The sequence below is a fragment of the Mesoplodon mirus genome (genome assembly GCF_964341445.2).
Source record: "Mesoplodon mirus genome assembly, chromosome: 18".
Taxonomy (NCBI): domain Eukaryota; kingdom Metazoa; phylum Chordata; class Mammalia; order Artiodactyla; family Ziphiidae; genus Mesoplodon; species Mesoplodon mirus.
The window spans coordinates 3,272,875-3,295,703 of NC_138994.1; the positions used below are offsets into that span (position 1 = coordinate 3,272,875).

General features: G+C 54.7%; 1 protein-coding gene across 1 annotated transcript; it reads right to left on the minus strand.

Annotated features, from left to right (window-relative positions):
* Positions 1-433: 433 nt before the first annotated feature.
* Positions 434-17,557, minus strand: GPR179 (G protein-coupled receptor 179). The gene is given in 13 exon segments (XM_082603238.1): positions 434-2,386; positions 2,389-2,655; positions 2,658-7,395; positions 8,862-9,008; positions 9,824-9,929; positions 10,575-10,713; positions 10,884-11,125; positions 11,414-11,523; positions 11,909-11,977; positions 12,776-13,011; positions 13,451-13,538; positions 15,140-15,248; positions 16,555-17,557. Coding segments are annotated over 13 exon segments (7,299 nt in total). The 5' UTR covers positions 17,535-17,557; the 3' UTR covers positions 434-2,318.
* Positions 17,558-22,829: the final 5,272 nt, after the last annotated feature.

Below are 22,829 nucleotides of genomic sequence, written 5' to 3' on the forward strand. Positions count from 1 at the left end.
ATGCAGTAAGGGGAGGCAATCCTGGGAGGGTAGGGAAACAGAAACAAAGCACACGTAATGGCCAAATGACGTCTTGATTTCTCTGAATATATGAAAAAACAGTTTCAAATAAGCTGTTTCACCCCACTCCCCTATCTCTGTCTCAGGGGTCTCTAGATAATCCTAAATAGCAGCTAAGCCAGGGAGCCACCAGAGAGCCAGAGGATAAGTGCAATTTTCATTTCCCCTTGGGATCAAATCCAGCTGAGCAAATGGCCCAGATGTACAGGATTGGCTTGAAGGGCTGGGCAGAGACCATCTGCAGTGCCACCCATGTAGCTGGGCACTGGCTGAGAATTAGCCAGACAGTCCCATTGTCCTGAAGGCTGCCATGTGGCTACCTTGGGCTTTAGAGCAGGCATTGTTCTTTCCTTATCTATCTACTATTAATGTTTAGAAACATTGAAAACATAAAATCACCATAATGAATAAGCTAGAAACAACTGCAATAGTCAAGAAAAAGCATTCTTTGTTTTTTTCCGCATGGTTTATTTCACAACTGTGGTTAGAGGGACAACTTTTCTGTTCCCAGCTAGTCCAGACCCAGTGGGATTGTTCTGAGGTGCAGAATTTGCATTGGCTCGGAAGCTGTGAGGCTAACTAGCTAGAGCCCAGAAAAACAACACACTTCAGTTACTGCTCTGGAAGCCTAGGGCAGGGGACCTAGGTAAGAGGGAAGGCCTAGATACGGAACAAGGGCCTCTGGTCTCTGAAAGTGGGTTACTCCATTCCTTCTTCTTTTTTGGAAATGGAACACTTTGCTCCTTTTCCTGTGAAGCCCTGTAGCTGCCCAGAGTATTTACATGCAGACTGATATTTTCCCCATTGGGTATTTGGTCCCCTTCTTTGGTGTTTTTCCTCCTGGTGAATGGCATCGGTATCTGTCCAGTTAGAGGGTGGGCCCCTGTGCCATGTTTAGTCTGCCTATTTCCACCCCCACCTCACCCCTGCCAATCCTGGGATGTCTGTGACCAATGTTTTTCTCCTACCTCATTCCCCTCTGGTAGTATCACCTAATTCTAGCACTCTGTTATCTAGGATCACTTAAGTAAGGGTAGCCTGAATTGACTTGAGAGAATTGAACCGAGCTAAGAACGAGAGAGAGCTCCCTAAGAAAGGAGGCTTTGTGTTTACACCATGCCCTTTCCCTGGCCCTCAGGCCTCTAACCTGCCTCATAGCACTACTCTTTCTGAGGGCAGTTAAAGTGCTGGCTGTAAACAGGACCTCCTTTCTTTCTCGGGCTTCTCGGGAAAGAGACTGATGGGGGGCCTCCTGTTACTGAGCAAGTGATTTGGAGTGGTTCTTGCATTGGAACCAGAAATTCCCCCCCAGTTGCATTGGACAACAGAGAGGGGTCCCTTTGATGACAGCACTGAAAGGCTAGGAGAATGAGGCAGTGGGATGAACTCTGCAGATTGGCAAAAGATGGAGCAGGAAGGAGGGAAGGCCATCTGAAAAGGCTTGTAAGGGTCATACTTCTTAAACTGGGCTTAGACTGTTAACGCTGGTGTGGGAAGGACCTGGAGCAATTGCCTTTCCCTTTATGCTCTCTGTCTCTGATGTTGCTTTGGATGCCAGACGTTGACGTAAGTGTGCTTGATTCGCTGTACTTCAGCAGTCAAGCAGGGCAGGTGTGAGAGAATCGATAAAGCAGAACCTGGAGATCCAAAGTCAAAATGACAGGATCTTTAAGGCATTTCAGGGACCTCTTTTGAGCCATTTAAGTTTTCCCCCTGATCTACCTTTGAACTTGAATGAGTGGCTTCTAAGCTTCCCATGGTGACCTGTATAACCTTCTGTAATCCTCAGCCCCTATCTGGCCAATGCCTTGAGTGGTTTAGTTTCTTCCCAAAAAAATGTCCTTCGTAGACTTCACAGAAGAATGGGTCTCCTTTTGAGAAAATGTGGGCTGGGCACAGCTGACTTCCCTTTATCACTAACATTGGCTTTACAAGTGAGTGTCCTGTCACAGACAGCTTGTGTTGAGTATTCTAGGTGGATAGGAGGATTCATTAGAAGTAGAAGGTCCAGCCCTTGTTCTCTGGAGCAGGAAGAAGAGTTGGAAGTAAAGAGGGGATGGGATTAACTTTTGCGGTCCGAGCTAAACCCTATTTGTACAGTTTGTCTTGGAATGAGTTGACTTCTGGCCACCTTGGAGAGAGAAAGTGGCCAAGTGTGTTTGATTCAGTTTTTTGGAAACACCTAGGACTTGGAAAGGACCTTGGCTTCTAAAAGATAGCCACCCAGTGTTTCGCCTCACCTGATACAGTTGTTACTCCTAGTTCCAAGGACAGACAGTTGGAGGGGTGAGTTCTTCGTGTTGAGCTTTAGAAGCTACTTCCCCTTGTCTTCAGTTAAGGAGGAAGACTTCTGAGCCTTAGGTTCCTGGAGAGTTGGCTCTGGGACTAAGCTGGTCCTCGGCCCAAGTTCTGAAGGTCCTTGGAGTTCTCTGACACCTTCCAGAGTAAAAGTACCGGCTGGCTTGCTCACTTTGGGCCAGGGGCTTTTGCCTTCTGGAAGGAAACCACCCAGAGGTCTGTGGACTAAAAGGCATGGTGGGTTCTCAGGGGCTATGGGGCAGAGTTTTTCTGTCTGAGTTTCTGTTAAAGCCAGGAGCCAGATTCGTCAGATGGGGCTCCAGTTACCTCCCAAAGACATATATCGATGTCTGCCGTGGTCCCCTTTATTTTATTTCCTTCTGGATCTGTGACTTCCCACTGACATAGCTCTGCCATCCTGCTCCCCATACTGCTTGCTCTGTGGGGACTCACTTTGGGTTGGTCCGTGTCTGGAGCATCTGGCTGGGGGGAGAGCCCTTCTGACCTTGTGCCTTCCCAAGGACAGACCGTCTCTCGCTCTCTGTTGACTTTCACTTCTTCTGAAAAGTGTTCTTCAGTCCCTCCAGATCCTGCCTTTTGCAGGAACATCTCTCCTTGCCCTTGAGATTCTCTGTCCACCTCTTGTTCCAGTCCCCCTTTCTCTGCTGCTCCTTGACTCACCTCCCAAGGGCAGATTTCTGTTTTCTTATCAGAGGGAGCCTCTTCTGCTTCCCATGGACACACTTCTGCTACTCTGGCCCCCACGCCGCCTGCCGCCTCGGAACTTTCTTTGCTTCTGTCAGAAGCTTGTGGGGCTGGTTGTGGAGACAGACCCCCACGATCTTGACTCTCCTGGGGACACACAGCCTCCTGTTTCCCATCTGCACTCCCTGAGTTTGCCTGAACGGCCACAGCTTTGTGCTCTGGATTTTCTGGGGCTTTCTCCTCCTCCTCTGGAGGCTCCCCTTCTCCATCCTGTCTTGACACCCCTTCCTCGGGGATTCTTTCAGTCACCTCCCAGGGACAGGTCTCCGCTTTGGCGCCGCTGTCAGATGCAGGAGCATCCACGGCAGGAGCATCCCACGGGCAGACCTCAGCAAGCCTGCCCCCAGCGCTAAGCGGTGTCTGAGCACCGGCTTCAGGTTGGTCAGGGCCGTGACTGTCTGGGTGGGAGAAAGAGCCCGCCGGGGCCATGCTCTCCTGTAGACAGACAGGTCGTAGCTCATTGCTTGCTTTTTCCCCATCTTCAGCTGTGACTTCTGCTTTTTCTGCTTGTTCTGGGAAGGAGCCCATCTTTGGGTCTTGTGTCAGGTCCCCTTTCGGTGCTGCTTCATCACTCACTTCCACGGAGTGCCCCTCTGCCGCTCTGCTACTCCCGCTGCTGGACAAGTCTGAGACCTCGGCCTGAGCAGAGGGTGTCCTCAAGTCCTTCTCCCAAGGACACATAGCTTCCTGCTCTTGACTCAGTTTTATCTCCCATTTTGATATGTCTTCTCCCAGGGAGGTGAGTCTCCCCTTTTCTAGAGTCTTCTCCCTCTGCCCCATGGAATCAGTCCCCATCTCTTGTTCTGATTCCTTCCCGGGGGCTCCTTCATCCACCTCCCAGGGACAGATCTTGGCTTTTTCACTGGTAGGCGCTCCCTCTGCTTCCCAGGGACACACCTCAGCTGGCCTGCACCCCACACGGTCCAATACCTGGAGCCCAGCTTTTGGTCTCTCGGTGCCCAGAGTGTCTGAATGCCGAGAGGAGTCCCCTGGATCCAAGCTCTCCCAGGGGCAGGCCACCTCCCGCTCCCAGGCCTGCCTCTCTGGCTTCTTCGGAGCAGTAACAGCTATCTCTCCAGGTCCAAAATCTGCAGAAGCCCTTCCTGTATCATTTGGAAATTGCCTAATGGCCTCAATTCCCAAAGCCCTTTTCTCCCCTGCTCCAGCACTCACCTCCCAGGGACAGATCTCTGCCTTCTCAGCCGGCAGGATTTCCTCTGCGTCCCAGGGACAGATCTCAGCAGTTTTGCTTCCCGTACTGCCTGACATCTGGAAAGTGGCTTTGGGTCTATCTGTGTCTCGAGGACCGGGTTGTGGGGAGAAGCTGCCAGGGTCCACCCTCTCCCAGGGACAGACTGCTTCCTGCTTTTGCACCTGTCCCTCAGGCTTTTCCCAAGCTGTGCTATCCTTGATTCCTGATGGCCCAGGCATCTTCTCCTTGTCCTTTTGAGATTCTCCTTTTGGTGCCTGTCCCGATGTCCAGTCCTCTGTCGTTCTTTCATTCACCTCCCAGGGACAGATTTCTGCCTTGGCAGGTGTTGCTGCCTTTGCCTGTGACCTGAGATCTTCCCGGGGACATACCTGCGCTGCTGTGCTTCCACCCTTGCTGAGGAGTTGGCCACCAGCTTCGGATGAGGAGTTTTCTAGACGTGGGCTGGAGTGCCCAGGGGTTGTGCTCTCCCAGGGACACACGGACTCCTGCCGTTGACTAAATTTCTGCGCTGCTTTCGCAGTTTGTTCCCATGTCTCTCCAAAGCTCCCTTTTCTGGAGGTTCTTCCCTTTTCCTGGAGAGATTCTCCACCTGTCCTCTGACTCATCATTTCCTTCCCTATTACCTCATCACCCAGCTCCCAGGGACAAATCTCTGCTTTCCCGATGGCAGGAGCATCTCCTGCCTCCCGTGGACACGCCTCAGTGACGCTGCTGCCCAAACTCCCTGAGCCCCCGGAGGTTCCCGGGGCCTGAGTAGAGACTGCTGAGGGGCCCCGGAAATCTGTCCTTTCCCACGGACAAAGAGATGCCAACCCTTCACCCAGTTTCTGTTCTTCCAAGAACATTGCCTTCTTGGGACTTTTCTGCTTTGCCTGGGGGAGCTTCTTTACTCCCTCCTGGGACGGTTTCTCACTCTCTCCTCCTTCACGTGCCTCCCAGGGACAGAGCTCTGCCTTGGTGATGTCAGGTGTACAAGCTCCTGGGCCAGCGGCTTCCCACAGTCGTGTCTCTGCCTCTCTAGGCTCCACGCTGCCCACCGTCCCAGACCTGCCCTTGGTGCTGTCAGAGTCTCGAGGGGCCGAGCGACGGGACAGATCCCCAGGATCGGCACTCTCCCAGGGACACGCTGCCTCCTGTCCCCTGACCAGCCTCTCCGGCTTCTTCTGAGCAACGGCAACCACATCTTTGGGTTCTGACTTTTCTGAGCCTTTCCCCCTCTCATCTTGGGAGGCATCTAGATCTTGCCTCAGGGCCTCCTCCTCAGGGCCTCCACGTACCTCCCAGGGGCAGATTTCAGCCTTGTTGCTACTGTCAGGCTGACACGTTTCTGACTCGGGGACTTCCCAGGGGCATACATCTATCACCCTCTGGTCAGCACTGCCCAGGGGCTGGAGGCCAGCTTTGGGCCGTTCCCGCCACTGCCCAGGGGCTTCTTTTGCTTGCTTAACATTTTTGTCCCTAACTGTGCCCCGCCTGACTCGCCTCAGTGTGGCAGGCCCTGTTTTACCTGCTCTCGCAACCTTCCCCTCCCCTAGACCCTGGGACGGCCTCCTGCCTCTGTCTTCTTGTTCCCTGCCGCCCTCCTGGTGACAGACTTGGAGCATTCTGCTTGTGTGAGCGTTCTGCTGGTTTTGGAAGGACTCCTCGTCATCACAGGGGGCAAGCGCGGCCTGCTTACTCACCGCCTTGGGGCGGCCTGGCCTGGGAGATCTGGGACACGCCCCCACACCCTCTCCCAAAGCTCGGCCCTTCTCTTCCTTGCCAGGACTCCCTTTCCCGCCCTCCTCTCTGTATGTGCTCCGAGAACGGGTCAGAGCTTTGATAGCCAGTCCCAGACTACGCATGGAACCCTGCTGAACAGGGGTCTTGAGGCTGTGGGATTTAGAGAAGAACTTAGGCCTGTCCTCATCCTCATCAGCTTCCCCCTGGAGACACCTGTCCTCCGTGTCCATCCCACTCTCCCCAGCCCCCCTCTTCTCTACTGCTATAGACAGGGCCCTCCAGAGCCTGGCCCGACCTGAGGCGGGAGAGCGGTTGCCTCGCTCTGGCCCCGAGGGGCCTTCCTGAGCCACATTTTCCTTCTTCGATGGCAGCTCTGCATTCTCCCAGGGGCAGATGTAGGTGAGTAGGCTGGGGCTTTGTGGGGGTACTGGGATGGGTGCCAGGGCAGGGGCGGGAGCTGGCAGCAGAGCCAGAGAGAAGCTGGAGGTGGGAGCCAGGCCCACCGCAGACGTGGCCATGATGGGTGTGGAGATCTGGTGCTGGACGGGCGGGTGGGGCAGCCTCCTCACGGCCTCCTCGTGCAGCTTTCTGGAGGCGTGGTAGCTGTCCACGCTGCTCCTCTTGGCCGGGGAAGGTGGGGCCGACAGGGGAGTCGCTCGGGCTCGCTCCAGCCTCCAGGCCGAGGGCCTCCGCGCCGGGCTGGCCAGGGCGGCCTCTGCCTTCCTTCTGTCCTCCCGCTCCCTCGCCCGCTGGTAGGTCTCCTCCAGGTAGGCCTGGCTGGCCTCGAGCAGGGCCTTTTCCCTGGAGCCAGCCACGACGCTCAGCGACTTGTGCAGCGAGGCGGGCCGGACGCAGGGCAGCCGCTCTCCCACCGTCAGATTGTGGGCGCTGGCCGACCTGAAGCTCAGCGCGGGCGGCCCTGCCGCCGACTCGCGCCTCTCGGATTGCGGGCCCTTCCTGGCCAGCTTCCTCCTCAGCAGCGAGTCGAGCAGAGGCGGGTGCTGCTCCCCGCGGGGAGCGCGGTCCTGCTCGCAGGTGCTGCGGGACTTGCGCAGAGCCGGCGGCGCGGCGGGCTCCCGGAGGCTGGCGCTGGGCAGCCTGGCGCTGAGCAGCCGGCGGCGGGAGGAGCCCCCGGGCAGGCTGCCGCGGGCCGTGGAGCCCGAGTCCCGGGAGTGCTGGCGGGCCAGGGCCTCGGGGAACTCGGCCAGGTACCTCATGAAGGAGCGGCCCAGGCCCTGGCGCCAGCTGCCTCGCTTCTTGGGCAGGTGCGGGTTGTTAGCGGCCATTTCCTTGGTCTTGTGGACCTCGAGCTGGGCGTAGAGCTTCTTCAGCTCGTCCTGGGGGCGGGGGGACCCGGGGGGCGGAACTGGCGGTGAGGACCAAGCTCTCCACCCCCGGGGGGCGCTGCTCCGCCCCCCGGCCCTTGCTCAGACCATTTCCTCGGGGGGATCTCTCTCCCACCAAGCTGTGTCCCTTCCCAGCTTTTAAAACTCAGAATTCACCTCTCCGTCCTGCGGGGCCAACAACCTAGTTCCCGAGCCCGACCCGCTCAGCTCCGAGGCCTCAGCGCACCGCTGACTTCTCTGGGCGCTGTGGTCTGGTGGGGAGCCTCCACCTTGGGGGACGGGAAACCTGGGTTTGAGGCTGCTGTGACCCATCATGCGCCTCCAGGCTATTTCTAGCCCTCTCTGAGCCTCTGCTTCAATAAAGTAAGGAAAACTGGCTGCCTAGTGTTCACTTCCTGAAGAGGATTATATGAGATTGGTGGCGGGACCAGTGGGCGGGAAAACTGCCATATTCAGGTGTAAGTGACGGAATGGGGCTTTGAAAGTCTTTTGTACTTTGGATCTCTCCCCGCAGCCAGCAGAGGGGAGGTACATGGGCTGCTGCTCCCCATACTGGAGGGTCAAGGATGGTGTCTCTGTGGCAGCGTGCCTCCACTCTTTGGCCTGCCTGCTGGAGTCGGTTCTCAGTTCAGCCTATCCCCAGGGGGCCGGCGGCTGGGCAGGCAGTGCTCAGAGGATGAGGAGGATACGGGGGAAAGAGAGGCAAAGGCAGTTGAGACAAGGAAGGAATTGGGGAATGTAAGCAAGTCAGGTGTGGAGGGGGCCCCAGGGGAGGTGGAGGGATGGACAACATGGCTTCCTGGGACCGTTCCCACATGCAGGTTCTATAAGACAATGGGCTTTACCGCCAGGTCTCTTTATTTCCTACCCTCTGAGCCTCTCATTAGGGTTTCTGTGACTATAATGATATTCTTAAGCAGAAAAATAAGGTAAGGATGCTCTCCTGATGTAAGACTCAGGAAGAACGTCCTTTCTCTAACACTGCTGGGTCCAGGGAAAGGGGATCCCGGTGTGGAAATCCCTGGTAGCCACTCACTGCCTGAATTACCCAGCCCCGGTGGCCCTAGGTCACTAACTGCCTGGTGTGTTGGGGACTGAGGGGTTTCTTAGGCTGCCCCTCACGGTGGCCCTGCTGAGTGGGAGTGGAGGACACAGGGGACACAGGGGATTTCAACTCCACTCATGGTTCTGCTTCTACCTTGCCAAGTGGGCCTCAGGAATCTGGGTTCTGGGGTTTTGCAGGGGGGGGCGTCTATCCACTGTGTGGCCTCCTTTGAGTAGAGTCAGGGGAAGCAGCTTAGGGCAATGGCGGAGAAGAGAGGGAGGTGGGTCTTAGAGGAAAAGCTATGGGGAGGAGAGGGGACCTGCAGTGGCATACAGCCCGGGTGGCAGGGCCGCTGTGCCCCCTGCCCAGCCCCTAAGTAGCATCAAGAGGAGGCGGGGAGGGCAGCACCTACCCGAATGTCTCCAGGGTCCAGGCTGTGCTCGCTCCAGGCTGAGGCGATGCTGCTGTTCAGGTAGGAGCCTGAGCGCTGCAGGTCCAGCTCGTCCTCGTACACCTCATCCAAGATCTCCTCTCGGGGAGGAGCCCCCGGCTTCCGGAACTAGCCATGGTGGTGGGCGTGATCGGGAAAAAGACTCACCTTGGCTCCCTGCCCCGTGGCATATGTATTTACTCCATAAATCTTCACCCTCTCTCTGATTTGGAAATCTGGGGGTCCAAGGAGTATTGTTCCCTCTCCTTCCTGACTTTCTCTAGCTCAGAGACCAGGGGTCTCAATGCCCTGGCCCCACAATTCCTAGCCATGTCCTTCAGCTCCCCCCCTCACCTATCTTTCTGTAACTGCTTCTGAGTTGAGTTTCAGAGTCTGCCAACCTTCCAATTGTATTACAAGGACTCCCTTCAGCTCTAGCTCTTTTTTTTTTTAACTCCGAGTGTTTTCATTATTTTTTTTAAAATTATTGATTGATTGATTTATTGGCTGTGTTGGGTCTTCATTGCTATGTGTGGGCTTTCTCTAGTTGCGGAGAGTGGGTGCTACTCTCCGCTGCGGTGCGTGGGCTCCTCAGAGCTCAGTCTCAGTAGTTGTGGCACATGGGCTTAGTTGTTCCGCGGCATGTGGGATCCTCTGGGACCAGGGCTCAAACCCATGTCCCCTGCATTGGCAGGCGGGTTCTTAACCACTGTGCCACCAGGGAAGTCCCGGCTCTAGCTCCTATTTCCCTTGCCCAGGGATTGGAGACGGAGATTCCTTCCGTGACTCCTAAGTGGGCTCCTTGCTTAGGGCCCAAATCCCTCAGGGCCCAGGGTGTCATTCTCACCCTGGCCTGGAGAGGGTGCTATGGGCACAGCAGCTCCACAGAGCCCCTGGTACAAAGGGCTGCATCTCCCTCACATGAGGCCAGGGGAAGACCTCACCTTAGGGATGAAGATCAGAGCCAGTGTGGCGGTGACTGTGCTGTGGGTGTGAAAGAAGAAGAGGAGGAGCGTCCAGTCTGGGTGCAGGGAGGGCACCAGTACAAACCTGAGGGTGAGGTGGGAAGGGGACGGTTAGCTACAGGTGGGAGTGGCCTCCTTCCTCTCAGCTGTTTCAGTGGCTGTCCTCCCAGCCCCCGCCCTGATCTCCTGGAGGTGCTCCGTGCAGTGAGGAGGGCACTCTTCCTTCTTCCTGCCCTCCCACCTCAGGGCTCACGTTAATCTCCACCTCTGAGAAGCCCTCCCAGACGACTCCAGCTTGCCTTCTCTGGCTGCTTATAGCACTTAACTCTGTTATGGACCACCCTGTGGGTTGGTTCTACCTTCACCACAGGGCCAGGTCCTTGTGGACACTCATAGCAGGCCCGCTGCAAGGACAGTTGGGGTGTGCGGGGGAAGAAGGCAGGGAGAATGGAGCCTGTATGTGGAGGAGAGTCGGGGTGGGGGTGCGTGTGGAATGGGAGAGGAGTTAGGAGTGGAGCGTGCTTCCTCTTCTCGGGTGTTGGGTGAGACATGGGTTACAGGAAGGGTATCTGTGGGGTAGGGAGAGAGCTACAGGTGGGGGCCCTCCTCCCCTTGCTGAGGCGTAGTAGGTGTTGCAAGGAGGGCTGTGGGATGGGGGTACCCCCACCTGGGAGAGGTGAGGAGTGTTATTAGGGTGGGAGCCGTGGTGGGTAGGAGGGCCCGTCCTCACCTGGCTGCGTGGAAGGCAGCAGAAAGCAGCAGCTCATTGTGCAGGGCGATGCCCATGTACCGCGGCTCGTGCAAGGCTGAGGGAACAGCCCGGGTGGCGTAGCAGAGGAAGCTGCCCCAGCACAGGAGCAGCATCTCGGCTGCGGGGAAATAAGGAGAGCCGGGTACCACCTCAGCAGCCATGCCCCCCTTTCTCTGTAGGCCGTGCTGGGGGGACCCCGGTCCAGGGGTCCAGGTACAAGGCAGGAGGACCCCTGGAGGTACAGGGAGGGGGACCAGAGTGAGGCTGGGCTCAGTGGAAGCAGCTCACCCACAACCATGATGTAGTCCCAGCGGTCGTGGTGGCAGACGTAGAAGTGGCGGCCTGCGTGGGTGTGGCCTCGCGCCAGCAGGGCCGTGCGCTCACTGCCTTGCCCCAGGGCCCCCGCTGTCCACACAGCCAGGAAGCCCAGCACCAGCAGCAGGAGCAGCCCCAGAGGCTGCAGCCGCCGCCGCCCACTGCTCAGGCGGGGGCCCCGCTGGGCCGTTCGAGACAGAAACAGCTGGAGCACTCTACGAGGGTTAGAGTGTGGCTGGTGGATGCAGGGAGGGGACACGCCCCTGGCCATTGCCTCCCGTCCCTCCGCACATCCCTGTCCTCCCCTCCCTTCCATGGTTCACCGCCTCGTCTTACCCCCAAACGATTTACATGGCGGGGAGGGCCATAGTGATGGGAGCAGGCCTCGGGGGCACAGAGGGGTGGAGCTGGTAGGGGTCTGGCTGTGAAGAACTTCATTCCATCAATGAGCTGGGGTAGCCTGGAGTGAGCAGCGTGAGAGCAAGCTCTGCCCCAGACCCTACCTGTAAAGCTTGAGTATAATAGTGCCGTAGACAGTGGCAAACCCCAGCAGCCGGACCCAGCGGAGGGCGATGCAGCGGAATACACTGGGCTTGAAGTACAGGATGAACACCTGGTGGGGAGGGGGCAAAAACAGTTGCTCTCCACTGCACTTCCACCGTGTGCCAGCCTATGCCAAACACACTGCTGATCCTCCTAACCACCTCTTCATAGAGGCATCATCACCTCCATTCTGCAAAGGAGTAGCTTTGTTATCAGAGAGGTTAGGTAACTTGTCCTAAGTCACACAGCAGGTCATAGAGCTCCTTTTAAGCCTGGCTGTTTGGTTCCAGAGCTCACTAGACCAGCCTGTCATTTGTGGGTATGAGTTGGAGGATTTTGAGGTCTCTGAATCCCCCCAACAGGGCAGAGAGGAAGGATTCTGGGGCTTGGAGGGTACCAGGTTGGGACTATGGGGGATCCTGGGAGGTGGGGTCAGCCTCTGGCCACAGACTCACGGGGAAGTACAGCAGCAGGGATCCAAACAGGATGGTTTCCAGCAGCACCACTCCAGAGGCCCGGATGCTCTGGGGACCCGGGAAAGAGAGAGGTATGTAAGCGGGGCAGCGAGAGGACGGAGCCTGGAGGAGGGTACAGGAGGCTCTCAGGCCTGTTTGAGGGGTTGCCCCACGGCCCTGGGCTAGAGCTTCTCCCTGTAACGTTAGCTCTGCCCTCTCCATCCACAGCCACTCTCACCACAGGTTCTTAGCTCCCCTGGCACTAAGCCTGGCTGAGGCAAAGGTTTCATGTAGCTCCTGCCACCCCAGGCCCATGCCCCTCCCAGTCCCAGCCTGGGCCTTGCTGCAGACCTGGGCTAGAATCAGAGGTTGCTGGAGCTAGAGGGGATCTCAGGCTTTCCTCCAAGCTTTGGGTCAGACTGCCTCCTTGTCTAGAAACTCGCCTCTCTGTCAGTTGACCGTCAACGTTGGCTCAAACGTCATGTTCTCCGGAAAGTCTTCCCGCGCCATCTCAGGCAGGGTGACTGGGTCCCCTCTCTGAGCTGCCACAGCAACTGACACCTCTATCCTGGCCCCTGTTCTGCTGTGCTGTCATTTTATTTACATGTCTGAGGGGCCAGATCACTTCCCCCAGTGCCTACACCGTGTTTTGAATCAAGTCCAATGCCTTCATTGAGCAGGTGAGGAAACAGGTCTAGGGTGGTGAGGTCACTTGCCTCATGTCACATAGTGAGTTAGATTAAGAATCAGGGCCAGAACCCATTTCTCTCAAGTTCTAGTCTTAGGTAGTCCTGGTCTCCGGTTGATGCTAGAGACTCAGGATGGGTAGGACTCGTGTGTAGCAGAGAGATGTGGGGCCTTCCTTGCCTTGCTCTGGCGGCAGCGGTAGGCGACCAGCATACTCAGGAAGACGGCCAGCATGCAGCACGTCTGAGAGGCCAGCACCACTGCCCGCAGCCTGGGGGCTTCCTCCACCAGGCACGGCGTGGCATCCAGGCAGCTGGAGCAGCCCTCAGCACATGGTTGGCACCGCAGCAGCCTCCCGGAGCTGCCTTGAGGGGACCCGAATTGCCCGGTAGGCTGGGCAGCACCCTCCTCTGAGCCTATAAAGAACAGGATGTGCGCAGGGAGAGGGGCATGGCGGGGACAACCTGAGACCCCAGCCTTCTCTCCCAATGGTCACCACAGCTCTCTCCCTGCCCTCTTACGGTCTGTGGCCCCTGGGGTAGCGTCAGGATGGGTAGGAATGAAGAAGTGGGTACTTTCAGGGGAAGGCAGGGTAACAGGAAGAGGTGATGCCAGGCTAGGACTCACTGCAAGGTCAGCTTGCATCAGACTGGCATGTTCTAAGCTCGTTCTCAGAAGGAACAGACACCCCCAAATTGGACCCCGCCTGCCTCTCCTGCTTCTCTCGACATTCTTCCCTTGCTCCATGAGTTTCCTCCCAGTGTCTCACCCCGACCTGCCTTTCTTCCCCAGAGGTCCCGCTCCAATCAGCCCAGCCTGTAAAACACCTCCCTGGCCCTCCGCACAGTTACATACCCCCGGAGCTGCTTGCCCCATAGAAGCCGGGTCGGCAGCGGCAGAGGTAGTGGCCAAGGACAAAGCCCTGACTCTCCAGGGGGACACACTGTGGGGATGACAAACACAATCGGTATTTATATGAGGCTTTCCCTCCCGGGAAGAGACGGAGGGTGCATCTACCTTCCTATCCACGGCCCCTGGGTCTACACCGGGGAGCCCCACCAGAAAGCCACCCCAGCCCTTGGGAAGCCTTCCATCCCTGGAAACCCTACACTGCCCCCACCATTGCCTCTCTTCTCAAAGAGACCTCCAAGCAAAGAGTATGGAGATGGATCACGCTTTTATTCAGACTGGCCCTGACAGGAGCCTCACAGGTCCCATTTCCCAGTGCCCAGCTGATGCTAGAGCAAGGTGCTGGGGAGGTGGAAGCAGGGAGAAATCTGAGCTCAACCACACCTGTGTGCCTGCATCCTGCTTCCAGGGTCCCCATCAGCCTCCCTCTTTGGCACACAGGTGGGTTGAAAAGGCCCCCATGGAGGAGCAGCTTCCTCCATCAGGGCCATCTGGCTTTGGCGCAGGACTGCTCTCCCCAGCCCTAATGCCAGGCTAATGCCAGGCTGGTGGGATGCCAAGGCCAGCTCTTTATTCCACCTCCCCCCATTGATGTTTGCCCAGCAGGGGACAGAGAAGACCTCAGAGCCTGGCAGGGAAGATGAGCCCGTGCATGAGGTCAGATATGCTGTAGGGAGTGGCTGGGAACAGACAGCAGTGGGGCAAAGGAAGGAAGATTACATATCCAGCCCCTAGAAGGTGCTTCTGAAATCATGGCCCAGCTTCCCCTCTTACTCAGACCACTGGAAGACGTTCTGTTCCTGCCATAGACAAATGCATACCCAGAGACACGAATGTGGCTGGGTTTAAAAGTGCACTGGACAATGGGAGCCCTTATCCATCCCTGGACTGATAGCTCCAAACACATGAGCCCTGAAGAGCAACAGATGCCCAAACCCACCACACCTCCCAGCAGGCTGCAGGGCTCCCCTTGGCTTTGGTCCAGCTCAGGAACAAGCATGCCGTCAGTGTAACTGTGGAGCGGATTAGTTCACTGACCTGCCAGTTTCCCAGTACTGGGCTTGCAGGATTACCAACCATTGCTTTCCATTATCCAGATTCTCCTGCATCCACGGCTTTGATTTTGCCAGCATCTCGCCTGGGTTCCATCACCTTGACCAGTCCCAGAGCTCTTCAAGTTCCTTCTCTGGTTAGTCTCCTCCTACACCCCAGCCAGCAATTCTACTTATTTCAACAAACACCCAACAGAGCATCCTTTGTGGGTCAGAAAGAGCCCAGAGCTCTGTTGACATGGAGAATGTGATTCAGGAGAAGGAAAGGGGACAATTAATAGAGGCTCAGGAGGCGGTCCTGGGAAGGGATCCTGGAGCACCTAAGTACCCGAAGGGAGAGCAGACAGGGAAGCATGCTGAGAATGCAAAGGAATGAAGGTGGCTGTCTCGGGTGGGGGATGGGGCTAGGCTGTATGTGTCCTCACTCTCAAAAAGCCTGATATCTCATCTCTATCTGTCTTATCAGTAGGGACTTCCCTGAAGCCCGGAGAGGGTGGTGTGCCTTTGTCAGCTGCTCCTGATGGCAGTGATGGGAAAGGGGAGGGAGGCAGGACACCGGCACCCCCGCCCTCTGTATCCTTACCTGGGTGCTGTTGAGATCACACAGGTGTGTGTTAGAGTACCAGCCTGGGCCGCTGGCACACTGGTTGATGTCCACGCTCTGAAGATCTACGTCCATCTGCACCTGCCCCCTAGGGCAGTGAATTGGCAGTTAGGGGTACAGTGAACGATGCCAAGGCGGACATGTGTCCTCGGACCCCAGACTATGAGGCAATGCAAGCTCTACGAACTTTAGCACAGTGGCTGCAGTGTGCCAGGAGAGAGGGCACACACGCACGCCATTTCTCCAGTGCTATTAACCCTCGCTGTCTCTGCAGCAACAATCCTCCTCCCCCTAGGTTTTTCCCTGCCCCCACCCCCCATCCCTCAGGTTTTCAACATCCTAGCATTTCTTGATTTCTATCACTGGGAAAGGGAGGGGGCGAGACATACAGGAGCTGCGGCTCTGATGATCTGTCTGAAAGGGATACTCACACTTCCCCACTGCATGTATATACACACTCACACACACACACACACACACGCAAAGCACAGCTATTAACCACCCCCTCACTTTGCCCAAACCAGGTCTGAATTGATCACAGCAAAGGAGATATGGAATAGAGGGGCCCAGGGTCAGAGCTGCCTGGCCCAAGGGCTCTCAACCCCTGCTCTGGGCTGAATGGGGAGAGAGCTGGCAAGGAGCCAGGCTGCCTGTGGCCAGGAGAGGAACTCTGCCCGGGACCATGAATGGGGACACAGAGCTGGGAAAACAACGTTGATGGTTGAATGCCTTGCGGTACACTATCCATCTGCTCCCTCCTTCCCGTCGTGGCTCCCAATCACCTCTTTACTCCAGCTGAGGGAGGAAGTCAGTTATTTGAGGAGTATCGTAGGCTACTGGGGTCAGGACTTGATATAAGAATATAGCCATTGGGAGTGACCCTGGGGATCTGGCCAACTCCTGGGCAGAAGAGGCAATGGTGCCAAGCCTCCCCCCAAGTGCTTTCCTTCCTTTGCAGGAGCCTCCTTTTACAGTTCTAGACTGCTAGGGAGCAGCGAATTTCACTCCCGAAGCGCCCATCTGACTCCTCTGAGAAGCCAGTGCATGGATTATCACTGTCTCCTGCACCAAGCCCTCTCCTGCCTTGTACCCACTACTCAGACCTAGAGGCCAGGACCTATGCCCAGCTATGTCCACACGTGTGTACACACACACGTGTATACCTACTTGTACATGGAGTGATATATATGTAGTACATACACACACCTGTATACGTTAACACACAGTTACAGAGTCCCAGAGTCAACTGCAGATATACACAGCTGAATGCAAATACACACATCTGTGTCCCCCACACATGTGCACACCAAATGGCCTATGCACAGCTGGCTGGACTTGGGCCCCCCACCCCACAAATACACAATAGCATCAAACCCTGTACAAAAACCACTTACCTGATTTCCGGGCTGAGGTCTGGCTTGAGTCCATAGAAGGCCGCTGAGAGTGTGATAAGCCAGCCCGGACGGAGCCGGCCCTCCTGGCATTCCAGGAAGGGAGGAGACAGCCTGACGTGCTGCAAATCCCCCACATATCCATCCCCCTGTGGCCACTTGGGGCTGCCAAGGCTCCCTAGGTCGTTGGTCAGCACCCGCTTCTGCAGGTCAGGGGTGTCCAGGGCTCTGGTTGGGCTCTCCTTCTGCACCCTGCTCCCTGACAAGTCCTGAAGGATGGTCTCCTCCCCCATCCGGGTGGCCTGCAGGGCCAGCTGCAGGTGGCTGGCCCCCAGTGGAGGGTTAAAGGTCAGCAAAGCCCGGTATGCCCTCGGGTCCCCCTCGGCCACGCTGCGGACCAGTGCCTGGTACCACTCCACATCCTCCTCCACACTGGACTCCCGGATGTCGTTGGCTTGTAGCAGCATGTTGAGGAAATTGGCAGCCTGCGTAATGGTGCCCGCTGCCCTCCATAGGATTGGGGGGAGCCCTGGTCTGGCTCCTGCCCCATGGGCTTCATAGCGCTCACTGCAATTAGCCCCTGACAGCTGTTGGGCATCTCCAGAGTAGAGAAAAGCCAGGGCTGCCTCAGCCCCCTCCGGGGGCACCCACATGGGTACAGATCCTGGCTTGACTTGGGAGGACAGCGCGGGCAGAGAGCGGAGGAGCCTCGGACCCCCCAGAGCCCAGCCACAGAGGAAAGAGCAGCCCAGCAGCCCCCACACAGGAGGAGGCATGACCACTGCCCTGGTGCCCATCCTTGGGGCAGCTCTCAGGGACCCTGGAGTCCAGGCTGCCCGGGGTATTGGAGATCCCAGGCAGAGGCTGGTCGCAGTCTGGGGCCGCCTGCTTGCACGCCTCCGATCCTTGCCTTCTCTCTTCCTCTCTTCCTCTCTCTCATGCTCACGCTGTCTTGCTTGTTTTTTTCTTCTCTTTAACGTCATCAGCTGGCTTCTGGACGTAGGCATGAGGGCTCTGTTCCCTGCTCTCTCAGTGTGGCCCCCCCATCACAAACCCTTTTAATCCTGGCACACCACTCTTCCCTCCCCCTCTTATCCAATATCTAGGCTCCCTCCCCTCACTCCCCACCCTACATCTGCTCCAGGGAGAGATAGAAGGGACCAGCCGTTCTCTCTCTTCCTCCCTCCCTCCCTCTGCCCTTTGCTCCATTAGGAGAGATGGGCAAATCCGGGATGGGCGCCATAGCAACGGCAGATGAGCCCGTGCCCCTCTCTCCACTCCTCTGCGCCACTCAGCCTCCTGGCAGCAATTTCGACGGCCATGATAAAGGGCCAAGCTGCAGCTCCTGGCAATCTGCTCTAGCTGCCTGTACCCCCTGCTGCTGAGCTGGAATTTGAGATTGGGGTTGGCGAGGGGTGGACAAGAGAGCCCAATAAGTATAGGGTTTTTTAAATATTTATTTATTTATCTGGCTGCACCAGCTCTTAGCTGCAGCATGTGGGGTCAGATTCCCTGACCAGGGATTGAACCCAGGACCCCTGCATGGGGAGTGCAGAGTCTTAACCACTGGACCACCAGGGAAGTCCCAAGAGAGCACAAGAGAACCATAATTGATATTTGTACAGATGGTGGCATTTTTCAAAGTGTTTTTCACATGCGTTATCTCAATGACTCTTCCCCAACCCACGTATGCTGAATATTCTTATCCCCACTTCACAGATGCAGACAGTGAGGCTCAGAGACTCACCCAAGATCACACAGCTGCTTCATCTGAGTCGAGACTCAAACCCAGAGCTCTGATTCTCCTACACTGCCCCATCAAACCCCCACCATCACCCTATTATTCATCCTTAGAGACCGCAAGAAGACCTAACTATAGCCCGGAGAGGTGAAGGGACTTCCCTAGGACCACACTGTTGCTCTTGACAGAGCAGGAGCCTCCACCAAGTCTCCACCTCCCCAGCCAGGGAAGCCCGCCTTCTCCTGCATCACAGAGTTAGCCACTGCCCGGGGAGTAAGGGGGTCATGGTGGGGAGGGGGGAAGAGAATGAACAGTTTTGCTTCTGCTTCTTGAACCTTCATTTTGTCATTCTAAGCCCTGTCTTCTTCCTTTCTTCATGAAAACCGTGGCCAACCTCTCCTGCTCTTCCAGGTCTTCTTACCCCTCACATCCTTCCCTCTGTCGGACACAATAACTGGGAAGCTCAGAGTTAGCATTGTCTGAGGCAGCCTCCTCGGATCCAGAAGGGTGTGGATTCTTGAAGTCAGCCACGGAACAGAGCCCCTGCCTTCCTCTCCCTCCCTCTTCCACCACTTTCCCATTGCTGATCCTCACCCAGTGGTTTGGCCCCATGTGCATGTGCTATCTGTTAGTTTCTCCCCTTCTCACTTTGCCCCCATCCCTGCTTCTTAAACCTCTGATGTCCCAGATCTCTGAGTTTATGTAGGGAGGGCTGGGTGGTGGTGGCTAAAAACGTCTCTTGCTTTACTGGTGGCCTCTGCAAGCAACAGTTCTGCTTTGGAACCTTCACTGGGAACATAAGGGGTGGAGGAAGAGATGGGGGCTAGAGGACAAACCTCCACAGAATCCCTATGATGTCAGAACTAAGAGTGCCTATATCCCAGACCTTTCTCTAATAGAGAAGGAAATGAAAACTAAAACCGAATGTCCGCTAAGTGACCTCCTCAGGGCCGCAAAGCCAGCGAGTGGGCTGGGGTCAGACCTGTATCCCACATCCACACATCCATTGCCTCTCTGATTCCTGTGTGCCAACAGAAAGAGGGATGGTAGGGGGTGGGGTGGGGTGAGCAAGGGCTCCGTTCCACGTTATTGGTATTATTACTGGTCACTGCTAGGCCAGGGCCAACAGAACACCTTGGGTGAAGACATAAGAGTCAGTTGTTTTTTCCCCCAAGAAGCTTTTCATAATAATAACTTATGTTTGAATGGTGCTGTAGCTTCTGCGTGTAGGTTTTCATTTAATCCCTAGAACAGCTCTATCAAGGGCGGATTATTATTGACCTATTTTTACAAATGAAACACAGGTTCAAAGATGTTTAGTTTTTTGTTTTTTGTTTTTTTTTTTTTGCGGTACGCGGGCTTTTCACTGCTGTGGCCTCTCCCGTCGCGGAGCACAGGCTCCGTATGCGCAGGCTCAGCGGCCATGGCTCACGGGCCCAGCCACTCCATGGCATGTGGGATCCTCCCGGACCGGGGCACGAACCCGTGTCCCCTGCATCGGCAGGCGGACTCTCAACCACTGCGCCACCAGGGAAGCCCAGATGTTTAGTTATTTGCTCTTGGTAATATGTCCAGGAAATGGCATGACTAGGACGCAAAACTAGACGGCAAAGCTCCAGAGGGGCAGAGACCACGCCCGGCTCATTCATCACTGAAGCCTAGCCCATTGCTGAACGATCGAGTGAACTCAAGACTGGTTTAGATTCTCTGAATTGTTCTTTGCAAACCTTTTAAACTAGGGTTCTACCACTGCAGGGACCACTTATCTAGCCCTCAGGAAACAGGTATATGTAGACGTAAAACCTACCCAACAAATCCAGCTCATACAAAGATACACTTCCTTTGCTTGGAGCCTAATTTTCAATATTTTTTCCAGGAACTACAGGAACTACAGGTCTGGACATTTAAGGAAATGGAGAAAGGCAGCATTCCTTGCTCTGCCTTAGGAAGAGCCTGTGTGTGTTCCCCTGTGCCTCTGTGTGCTCAGGACAGGTGGAGATACCCCAGGTGGCAGACATGGTCTGCCTCCCTCTGGGGCCAGGAAAGTAGCTGGACAGCAGAGGGCGCTGTGGAGCTTACAGACCTTGCATTCGTCGGGGGTAACCTGTTCTGGAGCCAGAGTTTTCCAGAGACAGCCAGGGATCTTGGGTGGTCTTCTTAGGCCTCCGGTGTGCTATGGTCCTATAGCAATTTCTCTTCTTTTCTCCAGAGACCTAAGTAACACCTAAAAGGTATTGGAGAGAGGGTAGAAAATATAATCTTTGGAGTCAGAGCTGGTTTTGAATTCCACTTCACCTTTTTGAACTGTATGACCTTAGTAAGTAACTCTTCAGTTTTTCCATGGGCAAGGGAGGTTATTAATTCTGTTGTGCAGAATTAGAGATGAATTTGTAGCAGGAGCTTCTTACAAGCATGGAACAATCATTCCATGTTTATGTATCAAGGGCCTACTCCATGCCAGGCAGTCCTTCGCATTGGAGAGTCCATGATGGGCAAAAAGCAGACGAGGCCCCTGCCCTCACAGAGCTAACAGCTTAATAGGGAAGACAGACTTTAATCAAATAACCTCGCAGATAGATAACAAATCACACCTGTGCAATTAAGTGCAACAAAGGAGTGGTCTTGGAGCTCACTGAGGAGGAAGTACCCAGGCAGGGAGATTTCCCTGAGGTAGAGAGAAGTAAGTTTAATTTGAAGGATGAATAGGAGTTTATGAAGCAAAAAGGGAGGGAAAAAGCCTTTCAAGAAAAGGGAATCGTTTATGCAATGGACATGTTTTTGAGCCTGACACAGGGCTAGTGGAACAGCAGGGCAGAGAAAACAAGGTGGAGCCTGGTGGGAGATGAGACCAGAGAGGCGGGGGTCTGATGACACAGGACCCCACAGGCCTCCTTAAGGAGTTTTGTCTTTAGCCTAAGAACAGTGGGAAACCATGAAGGGTTATAATCACAGGCTATTGGTGAATATTCATTTTAAAAGGTTCTCTCTGGGGACTTCCCTGGTGGTCCAGTGGCTAAGACTCCGTGCTCCCAATGCAGGGGGCCCGAGTTCGATCCCTGGTCGGGGAACTGGATCCCATATGACGCAGCTAGGAGTTTACATGCCTGTGGCTAAGGATCCCGCATGCTGCAACTAAGACCTGATGCAGCTAAATAAGTAAATATCTTTTTAAAAAGTTCTCTCTGGCTGTAGAACTCATAGCAGACCCTGGATCATCTTCCCCTAAATGCACTTTCAGGTACTAAAGTTGCTAAGTTCTGCTGGCTGATCCTTCCTCGTTATCCTTTGCATTCCTCAGCATCTCTTCATGGGAAGATTGCAATGGTTTCCTAACTGGTTTCCCTGCCTCCAGTCACACCTCCTCTACACAAGCTTGAACTTACTTGACCTTCACAACATTCCTGCAAGTAAGCAAAGCAGCAATCCTTAACCCTATTTTGCAGATGAGAAAACTGAGGTCTAGTGGTACTGTGGAACTGGCTCATACAGGCTTGTGAAAGCCAACTGTTAAAATTTCAGAAATTTTGGGACTTCCCTGATGGTCCAGTGGTTAAGACTTTGCACTCCCACTGCAGGGGGCGTGGAATAAATTTTGCAAGCCAGTTGGTTTTTTTTTGGCTTGAACCCCGGCCTTCAGCAGTGAGAGAATAGAGTCCTAACTACTGGACCACCAGGGAATTCCCTACAAGCCAGTTGCTAAACACAGCCAACTGTTAAAAATTAAATTATACAAACATTAAATATATTAAAAACAAAGGTAATACATTCTCAAAACTCATCACTTCCTAATAGTTTTACTATTATTATTTACCTGTGCTCTTGAGGTTATTTGTGTTATTGTATCTGCTACATAATAGTATGAAACTACTGCATGCTCTGTGTTCAGTAAAGTCAAGATGGTAGATTGAAATCAGCCTTGGTGGGAGGATTTACACCAGAGAAATCGGCAGACGCTACAAATAGGGACTTGATTGTTTTGTCGATAATCTAGATTTAAGAAAGTGATGAGAAAATGCAAATAATTCAGATTTTAAGTGAATGTGTTATGTTGGTAGCCATTACATTCTGTATAGCACAAAACTTGAGGAAATATTCTTGCAGTATTTGAAAATGGTTTTCTTATTCAGCAAAGAAGTCGCTCCCATAATTGACAGGTAAGACGTCTTTGTTTACTCACTTTCCTCTTACATTGACACAGAGGACATCAACCAACATCCATGTCGCGATTACATTCCCCGGTCAACTGAAACCACGGGTTGGCGACCCATACAGCAGTTGGGCAAAAATCAGTGAAAGCATTCTGTGAGAATAAATTGGTTATAAGGAATCTGTAAATGTACATTATTATTTGTAAATTCTGTGCTACACATCCTTATGTACCTATATATGTGCATACATCCCCCTTTTCTCCCGACAGTCGGCTGTTCAACATTTATCAGCACAGCACTGGGTCTAGAACATGTTATTCATGTGTCATTCCATAAATATTCACTGGATGCCAAGGCGGGGATACAGTTAGTCAATGAACAAACGACTT